Raw genomic sequence first — 24,968 nt, forward strand, 5'->3', positions numbered from 1 at the left:
AAGATGTATTAGTTAAGTAATTACTTAAAACTACGTAATTTATCGATCTATACCTTGAGTTTCTCTTGAAGACCCTTATTAGCAGCTTTTAAAAACTGAATTTCTGTCGTCAACTTTTTGAGTTCCACCATTTTGTAATTACTTGGTGGTTCTTCAATTTTCTCTGGTTTTGTCACAGATCGCAATTGTTTTTCTAATAAATCCTCTTTCTTTTTGCATTCAGTCTTTAGATTTCTAATTGTGCTTTCGTGTCGGGCTTTGAGCGCTCTGACTTCGCCCCGCTCGATGTCGAGCGATTTCTTCAAGTTAGCATTTTCAAGTCTTAATCGTTCGACGAGGCCTTTCAATTTGTTCAAGAAAGCTTCGTCGACTGTTCGCTTGTGATCTTCCATGGCGGCGGCGGATAGTTGGCTGGAGGTCGAAGTGTCAGTGGACGTCATCACGTCACCGACTCGTATAATTCGGGATGTCTCGATCGCCCGCGGTCTTTCGCCTTGTGATGTTATCGATTTTTCGTTGTGGAATCTGAAATTTTAATAAAATTTCTGTAAGTTTTAATGTAAGCTTTAGTTTTATTTACTCTCTTGCATCTAAATAGCTTTGCTTGCCTGCTAAATAGTCATTAAACTGTAGAATATAATTTCTACAGTACTCTGAAGCACATATTATCACTTTAATTTTATCTTTATCTATATAGGTATTATGTATTCCGAGAGTAACGTCAACGCCGGCATTTTATATATTTATTTGGTAAATATGACATTCTTAAAATTTATTCAAATGTTAACTAACTCCTCACAGCGGTAAAGCAATTAATATGGCTAATCAAAAACCAAAAGATAGATGAAGAAGATGATGAAAAACTAAAAAAAAGATGAAGATGTTTCGATCCTTACATCTCGTCCTGCCGATTGATGTTTTTTTAATGCTCCTTTACCTATCGATGCTGTGCACGCTATGGAAATTGTCAAAGATCTCTTTTTATGGTGAAAATTGAAGTTTCTAATAGAAGACAAATATTTATTTATTAAAATATTAATATAATCATACTTTCTCCAATAATATTTAACTTTTAACTAAATAAACATACGCACCCTTCCGGAGTTTCCCGCACCCCACAATTACGAGTACAGTTCCCTAATGGATTGTTGACGGTCGTGTATATTTTGATATTTCCAATAAATATTGTCAGTTTATATACTGTTTTTTTTACTTAAATTCAATTAAAGTATAAAAATCCCATATTTTAATGATTGAGATTCGCATAACTTAATTGAAATTTTAGACTAACCTACGCAAATCCCAGTCATATATAATACATAAATAGTCCTAGTCCTATTACGGACTAAGGTATACGAATGAATTAGTCTCGCTTTCATACAGGGGCAAAGGACGCGCGCAATTGTGCCAATTAGTGGAATTGAATCCGACCTGAATCATGCCGGTACAATGGCGACTTGCATCCAATGTACCGTGGCCAAGATAATAACAGCTTATCGGTTCTGATTACGTATCCTCCTATATCTTATAAAACAAAGTCGCTTTTCGTGTCTGTCTGAACTTTCTAACTCTTCTTCTTCTAAACCACCCAACGGATTTTTATGCAGTTTTCACCATTAGGTCGAGTACTTCTCAGGGAAGGTTTATATATAGTTTATTATTTGTACATTCTTATGTAAATTAACATAAATACGATAAATGTGTCTAAAGTCCTACCCATTGAGACACTTTCGCGCATGCGCTGCTTTAATGGTAAGTACTACATGAAAATAATGTACTGGAGTATTGTTCCTTTTAATAAGATCTACAAAAAAGTCCGCGATGGCGTATTTTTATCTTTTAAGGATAACGTATAGTGATCATATTTCTGTCTAAAAATAGTAATTTCAATATATTTTTTATTGTGAGGGATATTTTTCCATAATGGTATTAATCCTTATCCTTTAAAATACTTTATTAATTTTCTACGTTAAACGAAGATAAAATTTGCTTTTTACACTATTTCGAAATTGCGAATAGTTTTAGAGAAAAACGCATTTAATTGTTGACACATCACGCCGTTGACTCATCAGCTGTGCCGACTCAAGTTTTACTTATCCCTTACTCTCAGCATATTAATAAGTATATTAGTTACGTTGGCCATTTAATGTAGATCAAAACTGTCTTTTACTGTTTTTTTCATTTTAATAATACTTTAGAAGTTGTTACAATATCAAAACATCCTTGCTGCGAAACGCGCCCCGCGACGTTTTGCTTATACAAGCGCGTCATGAGCAGTCATCGTGGTTCAGTGGTAGAATGCTCGCCTGCCACGCGGGCGGCCCGGGTTCGATTCCCGGCCAATGCATTCTATTTAATTTTCCTCACAGGCAGCCACGTAGTACTTGCTTTTCATCAGGGACCCTCTTTAGCATTAACCACAAGCTCGAAAAAAAAAACCCGCCCGCTATAGAGGCATAGCAACGAAGATTTAGATGCGTTTGCACGTATTGGATAATTGGAGTTGAATGTATTATTTCAGCGCGATATATTTGGTTTCATATTTTTTGTAGTTGTTATTAGTAGGAAGGCTTTTGTTTATAATTTTGTCCGTTTAAAAATAGTCATTTAACTATCTAAAAATAGTCATTTAAATATATTTTAATAAGTACTTGAAAAGATTAGTAGCACAGATTTAAAATTACGGTACCTACTAAAAAATCCTTGCCGAGTAAAACAATTGGAAAATCCTTATTGGAACTACGAAAATGCGGGTTGCATTAGGGTTTAATTAATTTTCACATTATCTTAAGTGCTTTGCAAACATACATTATATGAATAATCCAGTAGTAAAAGCGGGCGAAGCCGCAAGGGGGTCGCTAGTATACATATATACATACATATGTATGAAAGTAAATGTTCGTTATTAACATGTTAGATATTTACTCATATTAAAATCTTAATTTTGAAAATGTATATTTGAAAATTATACATTTTCAAATATACATTTTCTATTATATTCTATGAGTTAGCTTAACTTCATTTACGTGCTCTATAAAATGTAAAATTCCGTTTTCTTTAGTACCTATTTAGTACTTCCCAAACAGTTTCCAAGAAACCTAAATTTCAGCCGACTTAATGACAATGATAATATCATATAAATATAAATAAAATCAATTACAATTAGTAGAGGAAATGCCACTCGAGGAAATGAAATATTTAGTATAAGAGATTTTATATCCTCTCTCTGGTAACGAGGCAAAGTGCGGCGTTGAGGCCTGCCACTCAACACTACAGAATTCGGATGACAACGAGGAACGGAATGAATACAGCGTGAAACTAAAAAAATACAATTAAAAATTTAACTGCATATATTATACATTGGGATTCAGTCATAGGTGACGAAAGAAATTTGTCATTATATTTTTTAGTCTATTGTTACATAAAAAAAATGAAAGTAAAAGTGATATGAATATAAATTTCACAGTATTTCACAATTACAATTAACTGATATACCCTATTTATTAAATAGTTGATCTATACATTTTTCAAGATCGTGAGTTTCAACATTAAATCATGCATTAAAACATTCGTTGCTTATATTTTTAGAATAATCAACTGTTAATTGCTGGTGTAATAGCTGCCAATATATCCATGACGGAGATAAGAATTAAAAGGAATGTATCGACATTACTAATTAGGTAAAAAAACGGATTAGAATAGATTTGATTTTATTTAAGACACGCAGATCAGGTTTAGTATTTATTTATATTATTTGGTTACTTTGCACTTATTGTTTAGATCTTAATATTTTGTGTATTAGTTTGGCAAATATTCAAAAATCAATTTCCATTGAATTACGGCCTTTATTTTTAATGACCAGAAAAAATATTTGCAATTATCGATATTTCAGACACATTCTTAAAAGGTAAACTGTAAATAAATAAAAGTTACATATAAAAAAATAATCTACGATAAATATTAGAATTCATACATATATTTTAATCCCGAAATATCCATGACTGCCATGTGAATCATGATGTTATACTTATATGCAGGGCGGCGTACGAAATTATTATTAAGTTTGGCGATGATTCCTTCATAAGATAATCGCTATAAAAAGACGTTAAAAGAACATTTTCCGTGCTATGTATCAATAATTCGCGTCTATGTTTAATTTTACTCTTAATACTTCAATTCCTCTCATTTTATCCTCAACGAAGTGGCATATCACTTTAAGTTTTCAACATAGAGTAACTTTACTTTTCCAAACACGTTACCTACTCGTATTTGTCGGGAAATAATAAATTAGGTATATAATTCGTGAGAAAGTGGGAAGCGGAAGTGTCTTAATGGTAAAATGGTTAAGATTGTCTTAACACTAGATTCCAAGTTTTCTCTGCCTACTCTGCAATGTGCGTAATACAGCCAGAACCTAAAAAGAACAAATACGTAGATACATATAATAATAATTTCACTTCTGTTCATAAATTGTCTCGAACAAAGGTATTACAAAAATAGCGTATATATTTGGTTTTCTTTTTTCTCATCATCGCTGACGCCAGACAACTTATTAAGCTGCCAGCCTGCTGCCATCTCCTGATTATTCATCTTTGTCATATCGTTGTGTCAATCTAATTTATTTTTACTTTGTAAATTATTACTACTTTGTAACAGCAAAGTTTAAAAACATTTATCCTCACAACATTCCACATTTATTATATTAGTAAGATATAATAACATGAACTTTTGTTTTACCACTCAACACGCAATGCCCCCAGAATTCGGCAGAAAGTGGGGAACGGAGTGCCTTAACACTAGATTCCTTCTGCCTGCCTTGCTGTGTGCGGGATACAGCGTGAAGTTTTGTATGTTTTTGTGTTTGTCTGTGCAGAAGTGTACGCTAAACTCATGAATGTGTTAACCGAATTAAATATAGTTTTCACTATTGTAATAATTTATTTCCCTTAATGTTTAGTGTTTGTTTTATTTCAATCGGTTTATAGATAAAAAAGTTATGTCAGTATAAAGTATTTTGTTGGAATTAAATGCTATAAAATAACTGTTTTATTGAATTGGTTGACACTTTAGTTGTCAAAAGATATTTTCTTTAAAAACTACCACATTATTAGAACACGAAATTACAATTATATTTGCTTATCGTTTAGCTTTGCGGATCGGAATATAGATGGCATTGAATGAAGTTAGATCGCGCTAGCGTTATGTTCATATCAAGTTTATATTTTCCGGAAATTTTGGAAAACTTTTTCACTCTGTCTTTCCATAAAGTGGGGAACGAAATGTTTTAATTTTTGAGTTTACAGCTAACTATCTTTGTTATGCTGTAACAATTAACATCTAAATATCTATTTCTATACTTTATAATTAAAAATAAAAATATAATTATAAAGTTGAAATAATATCTTAACAGATCCCTGTCTGTACGTGGAATATAATATATTTAAAAAAATGTTATTCAGGGTTTTTTTTATTTTTTATTAATGTAATAAAATAGAACAAAGAACCCAAAACTTAATGACAATGACTTAAAAATGTTGTCTTTTTGTCTGTGAGTTTCGAGATTAGCGATCACGGTAACCTCAGAATCGGCTTACACAATCTAAATGCGGTTTTCAATATTAGATTCTGGCAAACTTCCCTTAATATATAGGGTTGTCTGGTAGGGAGTTTTAACCATACTATACTAAGTGTCTGGCAATGGATAAAGTTCTAGTATTACTCCCTAAAAATAAAAATAAAAATTGAGCTTTATAATTTAATGAAAGTTAAATGCTTTTGACCTAGGTGACTACATCGGACTATATAGATATGTACAGTACGGTTGACGAGTTATGGTAGCTCTGCATTCAGTTGTAAATGGCTACACGGATTTAATTTTAGGATTTCTTACTTTTGACTATTTTATTCCCGAGTGCAAAATGGGCAAAATTTCAGAAACCCTTACTTCACGGCGACCACGACTCGTCGAGCGTAATGTAATATTTATTTACATATCGATTATAGCAACCCTAAAGATCGTGCGAGTGTTAACTGCTATAGGCAACCGATGAAAAACAAACGTAAACAAAACAAAATTATTTAGGACGTTCGCCTTACTCTTATTTAAGGTTTAGGTCAATACACTTATGTTGAAGAAAATTATCAGACTAAAATTATAAAAAAATTCTACTTTTAAGATTTTTAATTTCTTTTAATAGCCTTAATAAACTATGTATATAGTACCTATATAGACCTGGAAACACTGCCGCAGGTAGGCCATTCCACAGTTGCGTGACTCATGGAGAGGTTCCTACCCCACAGTTATAGAGTGCCACGTATCCAGATGGTGTGGATGATATTTGAGTCTGTGACGAACTGTGCGGATAAAAAAAGTCGGCGGCAGGTCTAACAGTTCCTCAGAACACTCTCCATCTCCACAAAAAGTGAGATACATACTATAATGAATATATTATTATTATTTTTTATTATAATATTGTTATTATACAATAAACAAATGCAAAGCGTCAACTTAAATCTAATACGTCAAATCTAAAATACCTGACCTTCATATTGGTCTCATTCCTGAATATCTAATGGCAGCGCGCCAAGCTGACGCGATCAACTTTCAAGAAAACGAGCTTTCTTCATCGTCTAACGAAATAGCACTCATTGAACGAGTATTTTATAATGTTACAGTTCCGTACTATGAAAACATATAGGTATTTTGTCGTTAAAGGGTTAACGATTTTTGAATAATTTCGATTATAAATCATCGAATCCTTTTTTCTAATATCAGATAGTTATTGAATGTATGCGATTGCGAATTAACTCTTGAACGTGACTAAAAAAATTAAAGAAAAATATCATACCATACGTTTTTGCAAAGTATAGCATAGAGCACAACTATAACATTTCAATAAAGGTAAAAAAAATCACAAGCAATTGTACTTTTTAAATAATGAAATAATACGGTTTAGAGTAATACAGTCTCGAACTAAATAATTGGGGGTCTTATGGGCTCGGTTCGATACCGTCACGCAAACTAACTCCCCTCACGTAGACAATGAAGTTGTAAATCTTATACTTTATTTGATTTGTTCTATAATATGGCTGTTAGAATATTTAATGATTAATTGTTTTTTTTAACATCACATAATAATATCACTTATGCTTACTTTTTTAAAGAGAACGCAAAGAAAAGCTAGTGTTAAGACATTCTGTTGTCAACTTCCGTCTATTCTGGTGATTATAAGCGTTGTATTAATTTCTTCAATTCTTACATACACATTTCATATTGTTACGTAAAATTTGTAATATTATGTTATAGATACTATTTGTACCCTATTATATCTGTAAATGATATCACATTGCTTATTATATTTTATTTCTTTACGTTTCATAACACTTAATGACGTCAATATACTCAGTTTGATGTGTACCAATAGTAGTATACTAGTAGGTGGTAGACGATAAGTATTTAGCTAAATATATTTTTATCACTTATAAACCTATCATATCACAACCGAAAAAATATTATTTAAAACAAAGATGTGAGTACTCAAATCGGGTTAAAAAGAATTTCATTTTTTTTATTGGAAAAGACATATAAAGTGAGCTAAATATGTCAATATCAAAAATATCTGTTTTTCACCTGAATTCAAAACATTGCATATTGCATGACGGACGCTATATATTTGGTATTACCAAAGAAGACAAATGAAAGAGTTTTATTTTGAATGGGATTGAAACTTAGGTACAACAATCGCGTTATAATATACTTTAATTTATAATTGTTTGCGAACTAAATGTTTTTTATAATGTGATAAAAACTCCACTAAAACTATAAACTTTTTACAATTTTGGGATGGGAATAGCTATTACAGTTATTTTTAGTAATTAGTTTTTTTTATTACATCAAAAGCAACATTAAACATTTTTAATAATAGACAGTAGGTACGCATCTTATGTAGCATCCACAAAAAATCTACTTGTTCATTTAAATAATTAACAAAGAATATTTTTACTGATTACTTTTCTAATATGGCCTTACGGACTACTGTATTTTTATATTTAAATTATGTAAATACGGAATACAATGTGTGTTAAGTCTAACTCTAACGGGAATGAAAAACAAAAAAAATAATGCTTAAAGTACTTATCACAAAGTACCAACACGAAGTTTTTGCCCCTATTTTCTTCGTGAAAGAAAAGGAGATATTTCCTTTCATTTAAATTTTTAGTTATATTAGATCTGAAATTGTTTTATATATTTTTATATTGTTATTAGATATTCTATAATGTACCTACCAGACACCGGTAGACCTTTCTTAAGGTGGCTTGAAATAGATGTATAATATATTTGATGTCTCAATAATACTTAGAACTATAATCTGGTCGATAAAACTTCTATTTCAACAAATTGATTAATGAATGTCTCTTTGTAGTAACTACTTGCAAGAATGCGTCTAACGATAAAATTTAAAATGTGTTCTAAATTCAATTTTGACAACGCCACTTGTGTAAACAAAGTTAGATTTGTTGTGTTGGCAGCAGTTGTAAGTGGCTGAAATAAATTTCGAAATTTTTATCTTTGTGCGTTCATTAAACTCGCCTTATTACGTTTATATTCACTTTCACGTTTTGCACGAAAAATATTTATCATGGCGATTAAGAGATACAGTTAAATGATAAAATTTATTAAGTTTACAGATTCATTTAAAATTTTGTCAGTTTAAAAACAATAAGGGTTAAATTACAAATTCCAAGGGAATGTGACATAAAAAAGATATCCGTTTCAGTCCAAGTACAGCTGATTTTATAAGAAATTTACATATCGACTCTCTTTAAAATATTTGTATTATTAACATATGAAAGTAAAAAATAAAATTATCTTATCAACACTTTAAGAAATCGCAACATGCTATATTATTGAGATAAATAGTAACCTTGCTAAGAAGAATCCTTTGTAAATCCTCTACAAATCGTATAACAACGTCACTTATGCTTTCAAAACACAAATATAATTTCGTTATACTGTTTCCCGAACATAAAATGTCGTTTTGTAAACAATTCACACGCGTTAAAACTATAAATAATATATAAATAAATATTAAAATGTTTGGCGGGAAACAGGCGGACCGCGCGGAGTGGACGTCGAGACTGAGTTTCAGTGGGCGGATCACCGCCCAGTACCCAACTAAATATATACTCACGTCATACAATAATGAAATATTTTATATGTCCTAATTTTTCACCATTACATAGTATTTAATTACTTTATCGTACATTAGGTCTGGTCAATAATTCCAGTGAGAATTATAAGTTGTTAATGTCGTTTCTAGGTCTACTATAGTTAGATGAAAAGAATAGGTAATGAGATAGGTAAAGGCGAATTATTAAATTACAGTATAGTTTATAAAAAGCATTGTTTAAAAAATCGTGACTAACGTAATAATTTAATTCACATTATTGTGTTTTCTCATATTTGTATCTTTAAGACTAAATTAGTGTTTTACAAATCGTATTTCTCACGCGATTTTAAATAAAATATAAAAGAAAACGTTAATACAGTAGAAACTCTATTAAACGGACTAATAAGTAGTTAGGCATACTGATAAACGAATATCCCGATAAGCCAATGTAGGATCAAAATTCTATTGTACATAATATTATACTGTGCCTATTAAAACTAAACTATTTCAAAAGAATCTCTATTTATAGATATCTTTTTACCGGAATGTCCGGATAATCGCGGATCCGTATAATTGAGAGTCAGATAATCAATTTTTACTGTATTTTTATTTATTCTTTAAATTAATAATAATATAATGGAAAATATTGAATATGGTTAGTAAAAAAAAAACGAAAATTACAGAAATATTAGTTTTAGCTAGTCGATGAGCGAATAAAGCCATTGACCTAAAAATAGCGCACGCGGACGCTGGAAAGAATTGTTTACTATACAAAAATCTTTCACGCCTGTGTAGTTCTGTTTCAGTACTAGAATAGGTATATTTAGAGATGCAACTTCGTGTTATATCGATAAATTATAGAAAAAGATATTTTTTTTTAGCTTCACGCTCTGTCAGACAGAGGGAACCTAATAGTAAGATACTTTCACTCAATTCTGAAGGCATTGTCTCGACACCAGAGCGAAGAAATAAAAATATAAATTTAAATAATATTAAATTTCCTCGAAAGGGGATCGAACCCACCACTAGCCGCGTTTACAGTCACATGCGCCCCTGCGCCACGACAGGACGTGCGTAAAAATGCGTAATAACTATGATTTGCTGAATATAAGAAATCATATATAGAGACATTTTAATAAATTTTTCACAGGTCATGGGGAATGATAACGATCAGGCAATCTGGCAAAGAACTAAGATATTGAAACTGGCGAATCATTCGACATCTTTTGTCCAAATACTTATCCGTACAAGATAGTTCAAGAACCTTTTAGTTAAAATTTCTTTGCTAATATTTTGCTCACTTTAAAACGATACCCTATTGTTATTATCACCATTTTACAAAAAGTGTTTCATTTTTTTAGCAATGGCAATTTTATTTTCTCTCTAAACAAATAAATGTGTGGTTTTTATAATAAAAATAATCGATTTTTATGAAGCCATGCTGTACTATGTTTAATTTATTTTGAAAAAATCCAAGCAAGTCAGACATTGGTATACTCTTTCCAAATATTTTTCTTACACCGAAGTGAAATCTATGTATGACGGAATACGTTCCAATCTTAAATTTAAGTTGATATCCTTTTACAAGCTGTCACTTCCGTTCTAAGAAAGTTTTTATATGTTTTGTTTGTATAATACAGTGTCATAATGCCTTGTATTTTCTTTCAACGACAAATTGCCAAATGGATCTCTAAATTCTCTTTAAAGATTCTTTTAATATTTAAAAAAAATGTAGAATAAATAAAATCTAAATCAGCTTCACGCTGTATCCCGCATATAGCAGGGTAGGCAGAGGGAATTTAGTGTTAAGACACTAGGTACTCATTAGGAGCAAATATTTTTATTTTCACTAGTTCATTAAAATTATATAACGTTCTTATTAGAAGTAATTCTTGTCAGTTAAGTACTAAATGTAACTTTAGTATATTACATTCGTAGGCGCTTGTAGTTTATTAAAGTTAAAACCATTCTAAGTCTGGCAATGGACAACGTCATTTCTAATATTATTGCCAAGAAAATATAAACAAAAAAGAACTTTATATCTAATTATCGAAAGTTAGGTACTATTTTTTGCATTTTAGTTAAATAATAACAGATTTTTTGGTACCTGAACTTTATCAATGGCAAATAGTGTTGAATTCCGACACTCAACACGCAATGGTTCCAGAGTTCGGCGGAACGTGGAGAATGGAGTTTTAAAACTAGATTCCCTCTGATTACCCTGCTGTGTGCGTAAACTACTTTTTAGTAAGTAAATATAATTATATATTATTGCTATAGAAAATACGTTTCATCGAAATAAGGAAATCCATGTTTCGATTTTTTATCACAAGTGGAAAATTAAAATATATAATATGTATGATAATAACATTATTTATAAAAATATCTATCACGTTTACTAAATTTACTAATATAAGTAAAATGTGATAATATTAGATGTTAAACATCAAGGATTCTATACGTATTTATATTTGAGCAGATAAGAAATTGAAATCTCTCTTATCAATACTAAATTCTCCCCTATCTTATAATACCAAAGAAACAAACCCGGAGTATCTTTTCTACATTGAAGAATGAATCATCCAAAATTCCTATTTAGTATTTAGTACCTATTTTATCAGTGAATCAATTCTACCACCATAACATATGTAACAACGTTCCGTTTCAACTTAGTATTTTATATACCAAGTAGAATAAATTAGGGATATTTATTATAATAATATTAAAATAACATTATTAAAATATTTTTTAAGATTATATATTTTTATATTTTATTCTATTTTAAAATAATTATGATTATAATATTTTTTACATTATATTTAAACGTAATTTATTATTTCCATATTAAAGTGTCTGCGTACAATGAAGTTTATGTATTTTTGTTCTGTAAATTGCCAAATATTTGACAGATGATAAAATATCTGATGTGATGTCTTCAGTTTTGTCCGTCCGTGATTAGCCACTCCTATCTCGGTAATACTTAATTAGTTTTAATTTACGAAAGCCTGATTCAAGAAATGTAGTGCTGTGATCTCAAAAACTATTTTTTCGAAGTTTTATGGCTTAAGTACGCGAACAAAAGTAAATAAGTCACAATGACGGGACGCTCAGGCCGTGGTGTGTTTGGGAAGTTATTCTCAAAAAAGCAATATCATAAAGATGAAAGAGCAACGGAGATTGGTATGCCTACAAATGTTAAGCAACATATACACGTTAGTAAAAACTCCGAAACAGGAATGCTAGAGGGATTACCTTCGTCATGGCTGCGACAGCTGAATGCGCAAATATCACCATCCGAACAGCAGGAAAATCCAAATGCTGCTATACAAGCTGTTGCGTTCCACAATTTTCATGTTTTGAAAAAAGAGCAGGCAGAAAACGAACCATGCAAACCTATAGTAACAGAGGAAGCCATTTCAAAAGAGGAATTGGAGATGAAGAAGTTCTTGGCAAAGAAAAATGCTCACCAAAGTCAAGATTCGGATATCTCACTAGGTCAGAGTAGTGAAGAAGATGTTGTTCCTACAGATACATTTACTCAGAGACAAACTATGCCTGTATCACCTATTAAAAATAGTCTTAAAAAGAAAGATGCCATGTTGGACTTGACGGCAATAGTCGAAGATTTGACAGGTCTAGGAACTGAACCAGAGGAGAGCCCTATTTTGAGGAAGAAAGAACTTATGAATGCAACTTTAAGTGATGAAGAAATTTATGAAGAATTGAAAAGAATATGTAATAAAGATGATCCATATGTTCGTTTTGAAAGGATCAAACAGCTTGGTGCTGGAGCTTCAGGTAAGATTTCTTTTTAATGAAAAATTACACACATTACTACACAAAGTACATTTTAAAAAAAGCAACATACTGCAATTTCTATTATTTTAATTATTTAGTAATAATTAAGGCCATCATGGTACAGTGAGATGGTGTCTGTCTTCCTCACTTGGATGTACGAATTAATTTCATCTATTTATTCTGACAAGAACAATATTGAGTTCATCCACTCAACTTGCAATGCCTGGAATTTGGGCACGTACAGGAGACTGTTGTGTCTTGGCATTTACTAAGTCCCATTTCATTCATAGATATATAATTATGAATGAAAATGGCATTGAAGGCAAGATTGATCTCAGACTTGAGAGTGCCTTATAAATATGGGCCTAAGTTCTATTTGTCCTTTTTATGCAAAATTAAAAATATTTAAAAGTACCACCACATTGATAAAAATTAAAATAAATAATCACAATGGTCAATGCTGAAAATTTAAAAAAAAATATTTTTTGCAATTTGCTTTTTACTATTTATGTAAAAAATCTTATGCACAAAGTCTTTTGGAGGTTGTGTGAAGACAACAGACAATGAAACATTATCATGATCTTTAGCCTTGAATATATGTGATTAAAAATTATTTGAATCTTATTGTGACTTTAAAATAAAAACTTGTATGGCATACAACTGTATGTAAATAACATGTAATAATTGTTATGTTTATTTAATGGATTATGGTTTATTATTGGTGAATAATATTTAGATATGAACTTGAAAACAATATTTTTTAAAATGTGACACATTTGACTGTAAATGTAATGGATGCAGGTTTGATTCCTTTGCAGGACATTTTTCCCCGCTCTACTACAGATAAAGTGCGCCAATGTATTCTGCAACTTCACAAATTAGATTGAAAGTGAAGAATGAAGTGTCTTGGCACTATTTGCCTAACCTGCAATGCATTTATGAGCATTGAGCAGAGAATCTTTTTTTGCCTATATTATTGTCCAGAATAGTATTATCTGTTTGCCCTTTGGCAAAGCCTATCCTTTGAATAATCATAGGATGCGAATATATTATTGTGTTGTGTTGTGTTGTCATTTATCTTTTCCTCTGATTATGAATTTTATCCATTATTAGTATAGATACCTGACTTAGATTGATAGTAAATTTATATAATGAAATATTCTAAAGTATAGATCAGAGAATGTAAATATAACAATATTGACCAAACCAGCTTCACGCTGAATCCCGCCCACACCAGGGTAGGCAGAGGGAACCTAGTGTTAAGACACTCCATTCCGCACTTTCCGCCGAATTTTGGAGGCATTGCGTGATGAGTGGCGGAAGTCAACGCCGCCTTTTACCTCGAAGCCACAGCGTAGAAATTTATATTTAATTTAGATAAATATTTCATTTCCTCGAGTGGAGATCGAACCCACAACCGTCGCGTTACAGTCACATCCTTGTGCGCCACTACGGCCTCAAATCACGCTATCATGTAATATTACATAATTTCCATATATGAGTTTCCATAAAGAATATTAACAATATACAACATTTCATTATAATGGTTTATGTAACATAACGTGCAGATAAGAAGACCTTGTCCTAAAGGCAGTCAGGCCTTATAAGGTATCAAGTTTAACACGCCACCATCGTGGCGTAATTGAAGTGCCGGACCGCGCGCAGTGTATTGGTTTGATTCCCTTTCGAAGAAACTGTTATATAAAAATATTTTATTTTTCCCAATCTAATTACTATACAAAATGCGGTTATAAATATGATCCAAAGCATTTATCTCTTACTTAGTGACGAATGACTTGCTTCTGTTTAACACGATTTTTTTCCCATTTTCAGGTGTCGTGTTCATCGCTATAGACAGCACAGACAACTCTAGAGTTGCTATAAAAGACATTGACCTAACGAAACAAACCAAAAAGGATCTCATACTGAACGAAATAAATGTTTTGAAAGGTTTTAATCACAAAAACCTTGTCAATTTCCTCGACGCGTTCCTTTGCTATGATCACCTCTGGGTTGCAATGGAATTGCTTGATGGAGGTTCCCTAACCGATGTAGTTACAGAAGTAGTGATGAAGGAAGGTCAAATTGCTGCAGTTTGCCGTGAAACTCTACAAGCAATCGCTTTTTTGCACTCCAAAGGCACTATACACAGAGATATCAAGTCTGATAATGTACTTCTCGGTATGGATGGAACAGTAAAAGTAACTGACTTTGGCTTTTGCGCGAATATCGTAGGGGATGAGAAACGGCAAACAATGGTAGGTACGCCATATTGGATGGCGCCTGAAGTCGTAACAAGAAAACAATACGGCAAGAAAGTTGACGTGTGGTCCCTAGGAATTATGGCAATCGAAATGATCGAAGGTGAACCACCTTATATGAAGGAAACTCCTTTAAAGGCGTTATATTTAATCGCGGCTGTAGGTCGACCTAAAGTGCCTAGATGGGAAAAATTGTCTCCAGAATTTCAAGATTTCCTCGACAAATGTTTACAAGTCGATGCTGACCTTAGAGCCACGGCTGAAGAACTATTGGAACACCCCTTCTTGAACTGCGCAATGGAATTGAGAACTTTAACGCCACTGATAAAAGCGGCGCATAAAATTCTACACAAGAACTTTGATTGAACCCGTAATGCAAACTTTTTTTTATTTATGACTTGAAACGAAAATCTAAAATTGTGCCAATAAAAGGTCAACGAAAAAAACATTAAATGCTTTTTACGCTAGCTTAAATACTTTTCCTAAAAATGTTTCGGTTAAAGTGGCAAATAAATGGGTTGGTTTAGTTAGGTTTGTTGCTCCTCCACAATATAACAGGATAAAAATAAAACAAATTTACGTATACCGAAATTATATAATATTTACAATCGGACAAAAATTTTACTTCACGTAGACAGACATTGACTTTCATCGATCTACTAGTTACGTTCACCTTGCCGTTAAACAGGAAGGAAGATGGCGGACGTCTCTAGTCGATCTCGATTCTTGCATTGTGTATCAATCTGTCAGTTATTAATAAAATAAAAGCAATAGCTTAGGTTTTTTTGGACAATTCCAATTTAATCATTAATACAAGGGGTATTTAGGATTAAATTTCTAGGTATTTTGGCAATACGCATACCATATTCGTCCTTATCAACGTTTGTTTGTAGATATTATATTATCTACTTCTGATATAGATATATCATCGCATACATCACGCGTACTTCTCTCACGTATAGGCATGTATGTACGTACAATTCAATGCCATATTGTGTAAGGTTATTAAGCTTTGTCGTATAAGCTTTAAATTTATCTTATTAGATTAATAATTTTAACAAAAATATAAGGGTTGGTAATCTGGCCAAATATTTCCAATAAATTACATGAGCTACATTTGTTACGCTGCCGTACCTTAATAAATATTTAGCGTCAAGATCTAGAGAGAGATATGGCTTTCTTAACGATATTTGTATAAATTCTTTTTTTTGTTGGTTATAAAAAGAATTGACTGAAACTGAGAACTGGCTGACTATTTGAATTAATCTTATTCACAAGATAATTGCATTTACATCCAAAGCGTAGGTTGAGTCTGTGTTGGATATCGCAGAGCACGCAAAAGTGGACCTAGATATCAAGTAATAAGATATAAAATATAATTCGCCTCAAAAATAGCAGCACATCAATTCATTTACAGTGATAAGAATTTATACAGATACGACGGCAGCGTATCGCTTTGAATGTATTCTAGAAGGTAAGTGCAGTTTTGTTTTTTTTTTACGACTTTACCAAAAAACTGTACATAGACATTAATTTAAGGTAGTTTATAAAACTTATGTGGCATTTTTAATTTATAAGAAACAAAAATATTTTTATAGTTAACAAAAATACTTCCAAAATTAAATAATATTCTAGAAATGTTTTTAACAGAACAAAATATTTTTGATTTTCCACTCGTTCTCTATCCTTCTACATTCCTATTTTCGACGACTTTTGAAATGACCAAATATTTATTTCCATATTTTTTTACTCTATTGCTTAGACTGTAAGATATGATTAAGACTGTAATGACATGCTCATATTCTTTGCTACGACTTTACAATGTTCGATAGAAACTTTTTATAATCTTTATTCAGCTTTGTACAAATGTTGCAGATTAGAAAATGTGTGTATTTTAGGCCCTAAATCTTAATACCTTTGTATATTTTAAATCCCGTGCAATATGTGATTTAAAAAATCGTTACAAATTTAAACTGTGCTTTTATATCAAAGAAATCGCGGCCATCATGTTTAGTTTATAATAATTGATATAATTTGCTTTTATTTTAATGTATTGTGTATTGTAAAGGATATACTTTTAATATTAGTATTATTTTGTATTATTTTATTTTAAGCGGAAGCCATAATTGGAAAACAAGGCCAAGTTTTTATTACCTATGTGGTAACAATTCGACGGAATTGAATTGGAGGTGGAAATATGAATCACAAACTAATGATGTATTCTTATTTGATTTCAAAATTGTTATTAATTTCAATATAAAGTAATGAGTAATTCTAGTGACTAGTGTATAATACCAATAGCATTGCATACAGCGATAATAACCACACTGAAACGGCGTATGTGTATTAAATTGTACACACTAAAGTACTAAAACTTTTATACTATACTTCTAATAAAATTAATCTTAAGCAGGATCAGATTTACGAAATAACAATAAATATTTTTAATAATTCCGATAAAACATCGCAAAGTGAAAAGATTTTACATTTTCTTTTTGAAGATAAATATTTTTCCATTTTTAATTTCGTAATAATCACAGGGTCATCATGATTGTTTTAAATTTATTATAATGAGCTTTCCAATTTGGAATAATTTGTTAAATTTTTTAGATAGTAGTTTTGTATGTCTTTGATTAATTATATTTAAAAAATTATGCATTGTGTAAAATTACTTGTAGAATTAATAATTTACAGACAATAAAAAGAGTCTGATTTCTGTAATTGCTTTAGTGTCAGTCATAAAAACCAACCTCTACAGGAGATATTTAAGTGTCCTCCGCCAAGAGTGCCTGCTTGAATTAGTTATAATTCTATTAGGGGCCATCCATAAATTACGTCACGCGATTATCATGATTTTTGACCCCTCCTCTGACCTTGACGCAGCTGGCCAATTTTGTGGGACTACCCTATCTAGTCTGACGTCATATATTTAGGAATTCTACATTAGGGAGTTTTTAAAAAACATTCATCAATCAGAAAATTTTAAAAAACTCTCGAAATTATAAATGTTATGAGAACTGATGTTCATCAAACGCCTGAAAATATTTTATTGAATCAGAGTGACAACTCAAGTAAATCGGTTCATCCGTTTGGGAGCTACGATGCCACAACAAACACAGACACGTTAAATCGTGTGTTATACACCCATTCAAAATAATAGAAAATTATTTTTGTCTACTGTCCTGTTCTTAGTTAGTTAGGGCGTTACGAGGGTGCATTTTCAAATCTCGTGTGTTGATACTTGGATATTATATTTTTAAATGTGATGTCACGAAAGATTCCTCCTTTGACGTGGAAAGACATTTGTGGATGGCCCCATTATCGCTAGTTTTAAAGCGTATTTGCCGCACAACGAAAATTGTGTTAATGTATTGAAGCTAGATTGCATAGTCGTAAGTTTATATACACCAATGACACTTTTTGAACATTTTATTACTAGAGATTTGCCTATTAAATTATTTTTGTAAATGATTTTTTGAGTTTTAATTACATATTTTAATTACTATATACTAATTTTTAAATATTTAAATCGAATAATAGAACAGCGTCGGACTGTAAACGCGATAGTTGTAGGTTCGATCCTACTCGGGAAGTGAATTATTTTCGTGCTAAGGCGTCGAGTTCCGCCACTCAACACGCGATGTTTGGAATTCGAGCGGAAAATGGACAATAGTGGCGGGAGCAGAACAGTGCTCTCACTAATTCTGTTGTAGGCAAAAGACAGCTTGAAGTTATTAAAAAATATATTATAAATAGGTATTCAATGATTTATTTACAATTGGCTATAGACATTAATTGTAATTAATTCCATATATCATTCAAATATCTTTTTTCTTTTTGCATATTTGATAAAATAAGTTCTGCTTGTTCTTTAGTCATTTCGCCATATTGTTCCACACATTGCACAATAATTTCTTTCACTTGTGTTGCCATTACTTTAACATCTCCACAAACATAAATATAAACTCCTTGCATAATTAAATTTGTAATTTCTTTGCCATTTTCAACAATGGCATCCTAAAGTAAAATAAAAAAAAACATTAGATATTTGTTAAAGTTTATATGTGTTCTAAGAACTATTTATTACCTATTAGTTAGATTTGTTCAACATTGCTTACTTTTTTTTATTTGTCAATGAAATATTTTTGTAACTAAACGCTGTATCCCGCGAATAGTTGGATAGGAGAACTTAGTGCTAAAACACAAAAAATTATACTTTATAGGATTATTATGGGAATCGAACCCACAACCATCACATTTACAGTCAGACACTGTGCGACTACACGAAATTTTTAAAAGCAATATAAACTTTGCTAAGTTTATTAAGCAATAAAGTAATAGTCACCTGTACATAATGAACATTAGTATCGTCAAATCTAGAATAAGCCAGTTTTAGATGTGTAATAATCTTTTCTGATTCAAAATATCTTAACTCCTTCTCATAGATAAAATCTAAGTTAGGATCTCGACAACCATAAAATAACCATACTTGTCCAAATTCCAAACCTGAGTTATTTTTCTTTAAGTATTCCCTTTCTTCTAAAAATCCTATAAAAGGTGAAACTCCAGTCCCAGGACCAATAAGTATTAGAGGACTTTTACAATTATCAGGCATATAAAATTCATTGATGTTTTTCCTTAAATACATAGGAATTTTATTAAATCCTTTGTCTATACTTAAATTATTCATCATTTCATCTATATTCCTTTCTAATATTAAGCTTTCTAGACATCCAGTAGTTAATCCTTTTCGATTATGCCCAATTTCTTTGACAGAAAAACATATTTTTAATATATCATCATTATTTTGTCTATTAACAATAGAATATGGTCTCGGCAAAAGTCTAGGTAAATGTTCCAATAAAACTTCAATAGGAGGTTTACATGATATTAATATACTAAGTAAATCCAATATACAAATGTTTTTATTTAAAATATGTGATGTGTAGACATTAGAGCCCTCCTTACTGCATAAATATTCTAAAATCTTTTTTTCATTTTCATCTCTTGTATATTTGGAAAGTGCTAGAAGAAATAGCTGAAAAAAAAAAAAAAAAAATATGCACAAATATTTATATAATTAAAATCTTTCAAAGGAAGTACTTTTAACTAATGATTTTAACATAAAATTATAATAATATAAATTTAAATACCTTTTTAACAATACACCTGAGATCAACACAATTACTTAGCACATATCTTAATGTTGATTGAACAGGAACATGTGAAGGAATCTTGGCTCCTTTGAACCCATTTAAAATGAGTGTATAATTTAAATCTACAGTGTCTTTTAAATCCAAGCGATCAATTAGAAAATTCACTTCTGTTTTTGTATTGAGAGGTACAATGCCAACTATGTCACCAGGTTTAAAACAGAAATCACTACCCTGGAAATAAAAGAAAATCTAATATTTTTACCCTAAACAATATTAAGAGGCCATTGTGTTGCAGATAAACAGTGTCAAACTGTCAAGGTGGTAGTTGTGGGTTCAATCCCTATTAGGAGTATAAATTATTGTCATTCCTGTGCTCTGGTAATAAAGCAGGAGCAGAAAGGAACCAGAATTTTGTTATGTTATAAAACCTGAATCGGTAAATACTATAAGGGAATATGCAAAATTTGGCTGGTGGTTACTTTTGTTGTTATTAGGTAAATAGGCATAGGGTGCATAAAATAGTACTTAACTTCCATTACATTATAATGCTCAATTTTTTTTATATATATTTGGAAATAATATTAGAAATGGTGTTATCCATTGCCAGACACTTAGCATGGTATTAACAAATACATGCTTGTATTTGTATGCCTATGCATATGCATATGCATATTATATCAAAGTTACAACAAGACATATTTATTATTAATTTTAATTAACTAATATAAAGATCACTGGTATTTGCTCTTAATGAGTTAATAAACAAAAAAAAAGTTAATTTTCAAGTGACAGCTGATTATAAGCTCATCATAAGAACAAAAGTTAATTTAACAAAAATATGAAAACAACATTAGCAAAATATTTCTCTAACAGGAAAGTTTTACATATCTTACTTTAATATCAAAAGTTATTTCATACACTGGTTTACATTTATCATCTATTGCAGTTAATCTTCTCCATTTGTGTAACAGGGCGAAGAAAATCTCACTAGCAGCAAATGGTAATTGTGGTTTTTTTCCATTATAAGAAGCACTCTCGCACTTTACATCCTATAAAGTAAAATAGAAAGATAAAAAGTCTTTATCGAAGTAAAATTATTTAAAATTTATATATTTACAATAGTACATAGCTTGCTTGAAAAATAAAAACGCTATTAAACTTACTTCAATATGTTAAAGGAATATGAATACTCACGTGGACATTAGAATATTCTATTTTAAATGCATTTTCTTTACTTGATGGTAAATTAAATTTATCAGTTTTATTAAGAAATTCAATTAAATCTTCAAAATGTTGAGCAAGCACCATCGTTTAATTGAAAGTAAAAGATAAAGTAAACTTGTCACGATATCAATCATTTAAATATACTAATTATTTCACAATTTATTACATATTGGCAACAGGATTCGAATGGAGTCACAGAAATCACAAACACATGGCAGATGGCACAAGATGTGACATTGACAGTAACGTTAAACATCGATATGACTTTTGATAAAAAAAGAAACTGAACTGTTTAGAATTTAATTTTTTTGGACGAAACGATGGGACTGACATTTTTGTGCTTTATTTACTTAAAAACTCTCTAAATAAAAACAAACTAAAAAAAATGTATTATTATATTTTTAGCTTCGTGCATAGTAAGGCATAGTGTTAAGACGCTCTGTTGCCTACTTTTGAGACAGTACAGTTACATGTGTGTATTTTAGGTAACGTATTCCAGTCAATACCTAATGATAACGAAATCGAGGGGTCCTCAAACCGCGCCCCGAACAATTTGAATTCACCGCTCGGGTCAGTCTACCACTCTGCAGATAGCGAGGGTGGTTCATTTAGCCTCAGCAGCCACAAACCGTAAAGAGAATGCAGTAGTTGTCTTCTTGAACGTGAACAAGGCGTTCGACGGCGTCTGGCACACGGGACTCTCGTGTAAGGAGATCCGTCATAACAATAAGTTTAAGTAGGTCAAGTCACACGGACCTATTGTGTATGTGGTAGCGCATTTTATTACTAGAAATAAAAGTCAATTAGTCATAAATAAAGTATATTTTTAAAATGCCGCTACTTCTCTTCCACTGTAATTAAAAAAAAACATGTAAATAAATACGAAAATAAAATAAAATCTTAACCAGACAAAAAACTTACACTCGATTGGGACTCCCAGATCTCCAGTAAATCCTTGCATACATTCCGGACATATTGTCGTTTCACAAGGATTTGGAGTAGTCGTTGGGAAAGCAGGAGTAAGCTCAACTGGCGGTGGCTAAAATTTCATTTAATATAGGTACCTAATACTATAATTATTATAATTTATTCTATAACAATTTCAATAATATTGTGGATTGCGGTATATAAGTACCTCTAATCTATATAAATATGATAGTTTGCATGGATCCCAAGTTGTGCACAATGTAGCATTATGTAATAAATCCTTTCTTGGTTCGTCACCAAAGTAATCAAATGATATAACGATATTGTAATCTATTGCACACTTTTCTAAAAACTCATCAACTGAAATCTAAAAATATTAATTCAAATCACGAGCAATCGCTAGCTCAACATTCTTGGAAAAAGTATCTTTATAATGAAATTATTAAATCATGTATTTGTTACCTTGGTTTTATTACCACAATCTAAGGTACCGTTCTGAAAATAATTATTTTCTCTTTCACCATTACCAAGACAAAACATCCAGCCTTCATGAAATGAATACTCTATGGGTGCAACTTCAGCTTCAATGCATGGGTCTATTGGGACAGGAATCGAGGATTTTCCGAAAGTACATTTTCTTTCGTGCATATTGGCCTGCGCTCTGTACGCATCAAGATCAGGTTCAGAGCCCTCTGGACATGTATAATAATTACCTAAGGAAACAGAATTTAAAATTATTGTAACATACTTTTATTTATTTTACGCATAAATTTTGAAAACTGAATTTACCATTTTGTATAATGTAGATCGTTTTATGTTGCGCGCTGATAACAGTTCTAACCGTCAATCCATTACCACCACTTTTGATATTCTCCATAAGGACTTCTTGTGCAGCGCGTTGTTCCCTCGACCACTTCGCTGCTTCTTCGGCTAATATTTGACGACTAACTTTACCTTCAGATTGAGTTGACTATAATAAAAGAAACACCTTTTTTTCTAATAACTTTATATTTAGGTATACAATATAATAAACCTTAAATCTCCCGATTACCTGAGGAGGGCTTTCCATAATAACATGTGGTCTACCGAGTGTATGTTGCCAAATTAATTGTGCAGCAACTTTATGTTTTGTACTATGATGTAAAGGCTGTATTTGCAATATTCCATACCAAGCTAACTCTCGATAGACGCTGTCGGGTAGATATCCCGTCTGAAAAGTTTTTTATAATTTATAAAAAAATAGAATTGATATTTTAAACGGATTAACATGTTAGTACCTGTGGCTGTGGTACTTACCGGCATAAAATCCATATGCCACTGTAAAAATTAAAATAATAATAAATATTTAAAAAATATATATATATCCTCCATTACTATAGTTAATTTATAAAATTAATAAATTTACCTCTTCTTCGCTTGGTTCTGTTGTACCGAAATCTACAATTTATTTAATAAAATATTTGAAAAATCAAATCAATGTTGATATAAATGTTATATAAATTTATAATAGACTTATACATACCGTCATCTTCATCAGAATCTATTGACACAATCTATAATAAAAATATTTTTTGCGTTATTCTATTTTTTGTAATTTAAACGTTTTAATAATTCCTAAAACATACTAAACTAAAACAAACCTGCATTATTAATATTAACAAGCATGTATATTTTTGAATCGTTTTTACGGCTGTCGACATAGTTACAACAATGCGGAATTCATAAATAACTTTAAAGGAGAAAGAAAATATTTAATTTCTTACGTGTAATTTTTATGGACCAATTAAGAAATATTTTCATATTTATTACAACTAATAAACAATTTACTACCAATCAAATTTAACAATCTTTAGTTTGCACTATATGACTGGCTCAACTTCGAACACTTCTTAATACGATACAAGAGTGTTAATTTACTACTAGAATTTTAAAAAAGTTACTTGTATGCTTTTGGTGGACAGTTTTTTTAAATCTGGCTAGACGATTACGATAGACGTCTATTGTCAGCAATTGTAAACCATTATCCAAAAGCTAGCTGCTAAACAACTACGTTACAGACGGCTACCGAAGTAGAAGAGTTTCAATTGGAATGTCTAAGACATCCATCGTACTCCGCGGGCCTTGCTCTAACAGACTACAATTTTTCTCAAAATTTGGATACTTCTTACAAAGACTCAACTCAATTGATTCCCGTCCGAATGGTTTTTTAGTAAAGGGATCTATGAACTACATATGAGATGGCAAAAATACATAGATAACAATAGTTCATACCTTGATATTAATAAATATTTATCATTTTATATTATATTAAAAAATATTCGACTTATTGTTCCTCCCATTCCAAACGCCAATTTGATATGTACCTAATATATTCTCTACTATTCATATATACACAAAATTTAATGCGTCAGTACAGCGGTAATAGTCAATGC

At 31.0% G+C, this 24,968-nt stretch overlaps 4 protein-coding genes across 6 annotated transcripts in view; 1 reads left to right on the forward strand and 3 right to left on the reverse strand.

The window, feature by feature from the left end:
- LOC146529443 (uncharacterized) overlaps positions 1-9,142 on the reverse strand; it is a 102,308-nt gene extending 93,166 nt beyond the window's left edge. For both annotated transcript variants that reach the window (XM_085202165.1, XM_085202164.1), the window contains exons 1-2: positions 8,925-9,142; positions 54-525 (exon numbers count right to left, since the gene is read on the reverse strand). In XM_085202165.1, coding sequence (XP_085058291.1) covers positions 54-440 — 387 coding nt within the window. In that variant the 5' untranslated portion in view covers positions 441-525; positions 8,925-9,142. The remainder of the gene's footprint in view (positions 1-53; positions 526-8,924) is intronic.
- Positions 9,143-12,079: 2,937 nt separating this feature from the next.
- Pak3 (p21 (RAC1) activated kinase 3) lies at positions 12,080-18,700 on the forward strand. The gene is made up of 2 exons (XM_085201469.1): positions 12,080-12,968; positions 14,802-18,700. The coding sequence occupies exons 1-2, from the start codon at positions 12,266-12,268 to the stop codon at positions 15,593-15,595; spliced, it is 1,497 nt and encodes a 498-aa protein (XP_085057595.1). The 5' UTR covers positions 12,080-12,265; the 3' UTR covers positions 15,596-18,700.
- LOC146529446 (methionine synthase reductase) lies at positions 15,811-21,846 on the reverse strand. 2 transcript variants are annotated; one of them, XM_085201470.1, is made up of 5 exons: positions 21,580-21,846; positions 21,279-21,434; positions 20,383-20,616; positions 19,575-20,267; positions 15,811-19,246 (listed from the first exon to the last, which is right to left on the reverse strand). In XM_085201470.1, the coding sequence occupies exons 1-5, from the start codon at positions 21,691-21,693 to the stop codon at positions 19,031-19,033; spliced, it is 1,413 nt and encodes a 470-aa protein (XP_085057596.1). In that variant the 5' UTR covers positions 21,694-21,846; the 3' UTR covers positions 15,811-19,030. The 2 variants fall into 2 exon arrangements, with proteins under 2 accessions (XP_085057596.1, XP_085057597.1); XM_085201471.1 differs by lacking the exon at positions 21,580-21,846 and having other exon boundaries at positions 21,314-21,434.
- Positions 21,847-22,093: 247 nt separating this feature from the next.
- LOC146529447 (uncharacterized) lies at positions 22,094-23,952 on the reverse strand. Its single transcript, XM_085202077.1, has 6 exons — positions 23,833-23,952; positions 23,588-23,746; positions 23,326-23,506; positions 22,999-23,249; positions 22,745-22,903; positions 22,094-22,648 (listed from the first exon to the last, which is right to left on the reverse strand). Exons 1-6 carry the CDS (start codon positions 23,845-23,847, stop codon positions 22,436-22,438), a joined length of 978 nt encoding a protein of 325 aa, XP_085058203.1. The 5' UTR covers positions 23,848-23,952; the 3' UTR covers positions 22,094-22,435.
- Positions 23,953-24,968: the final 1,016 nt, after the last annotated feature.

This window comes from Heliconius melpomene, chromosome 18 (assembly GCF_056956725.1).
Source record: "Heliconius melpomene rosina isolate 202511_hmr_F chromosome 18, ASM5695672v1, whole genome shotgun sequence".
NCBI lineage: Eukaryota > Metazoa > Arthropoda > Insecta > Lepidoptera > Nymphalidae > Heliconius > Heliconius melpomene.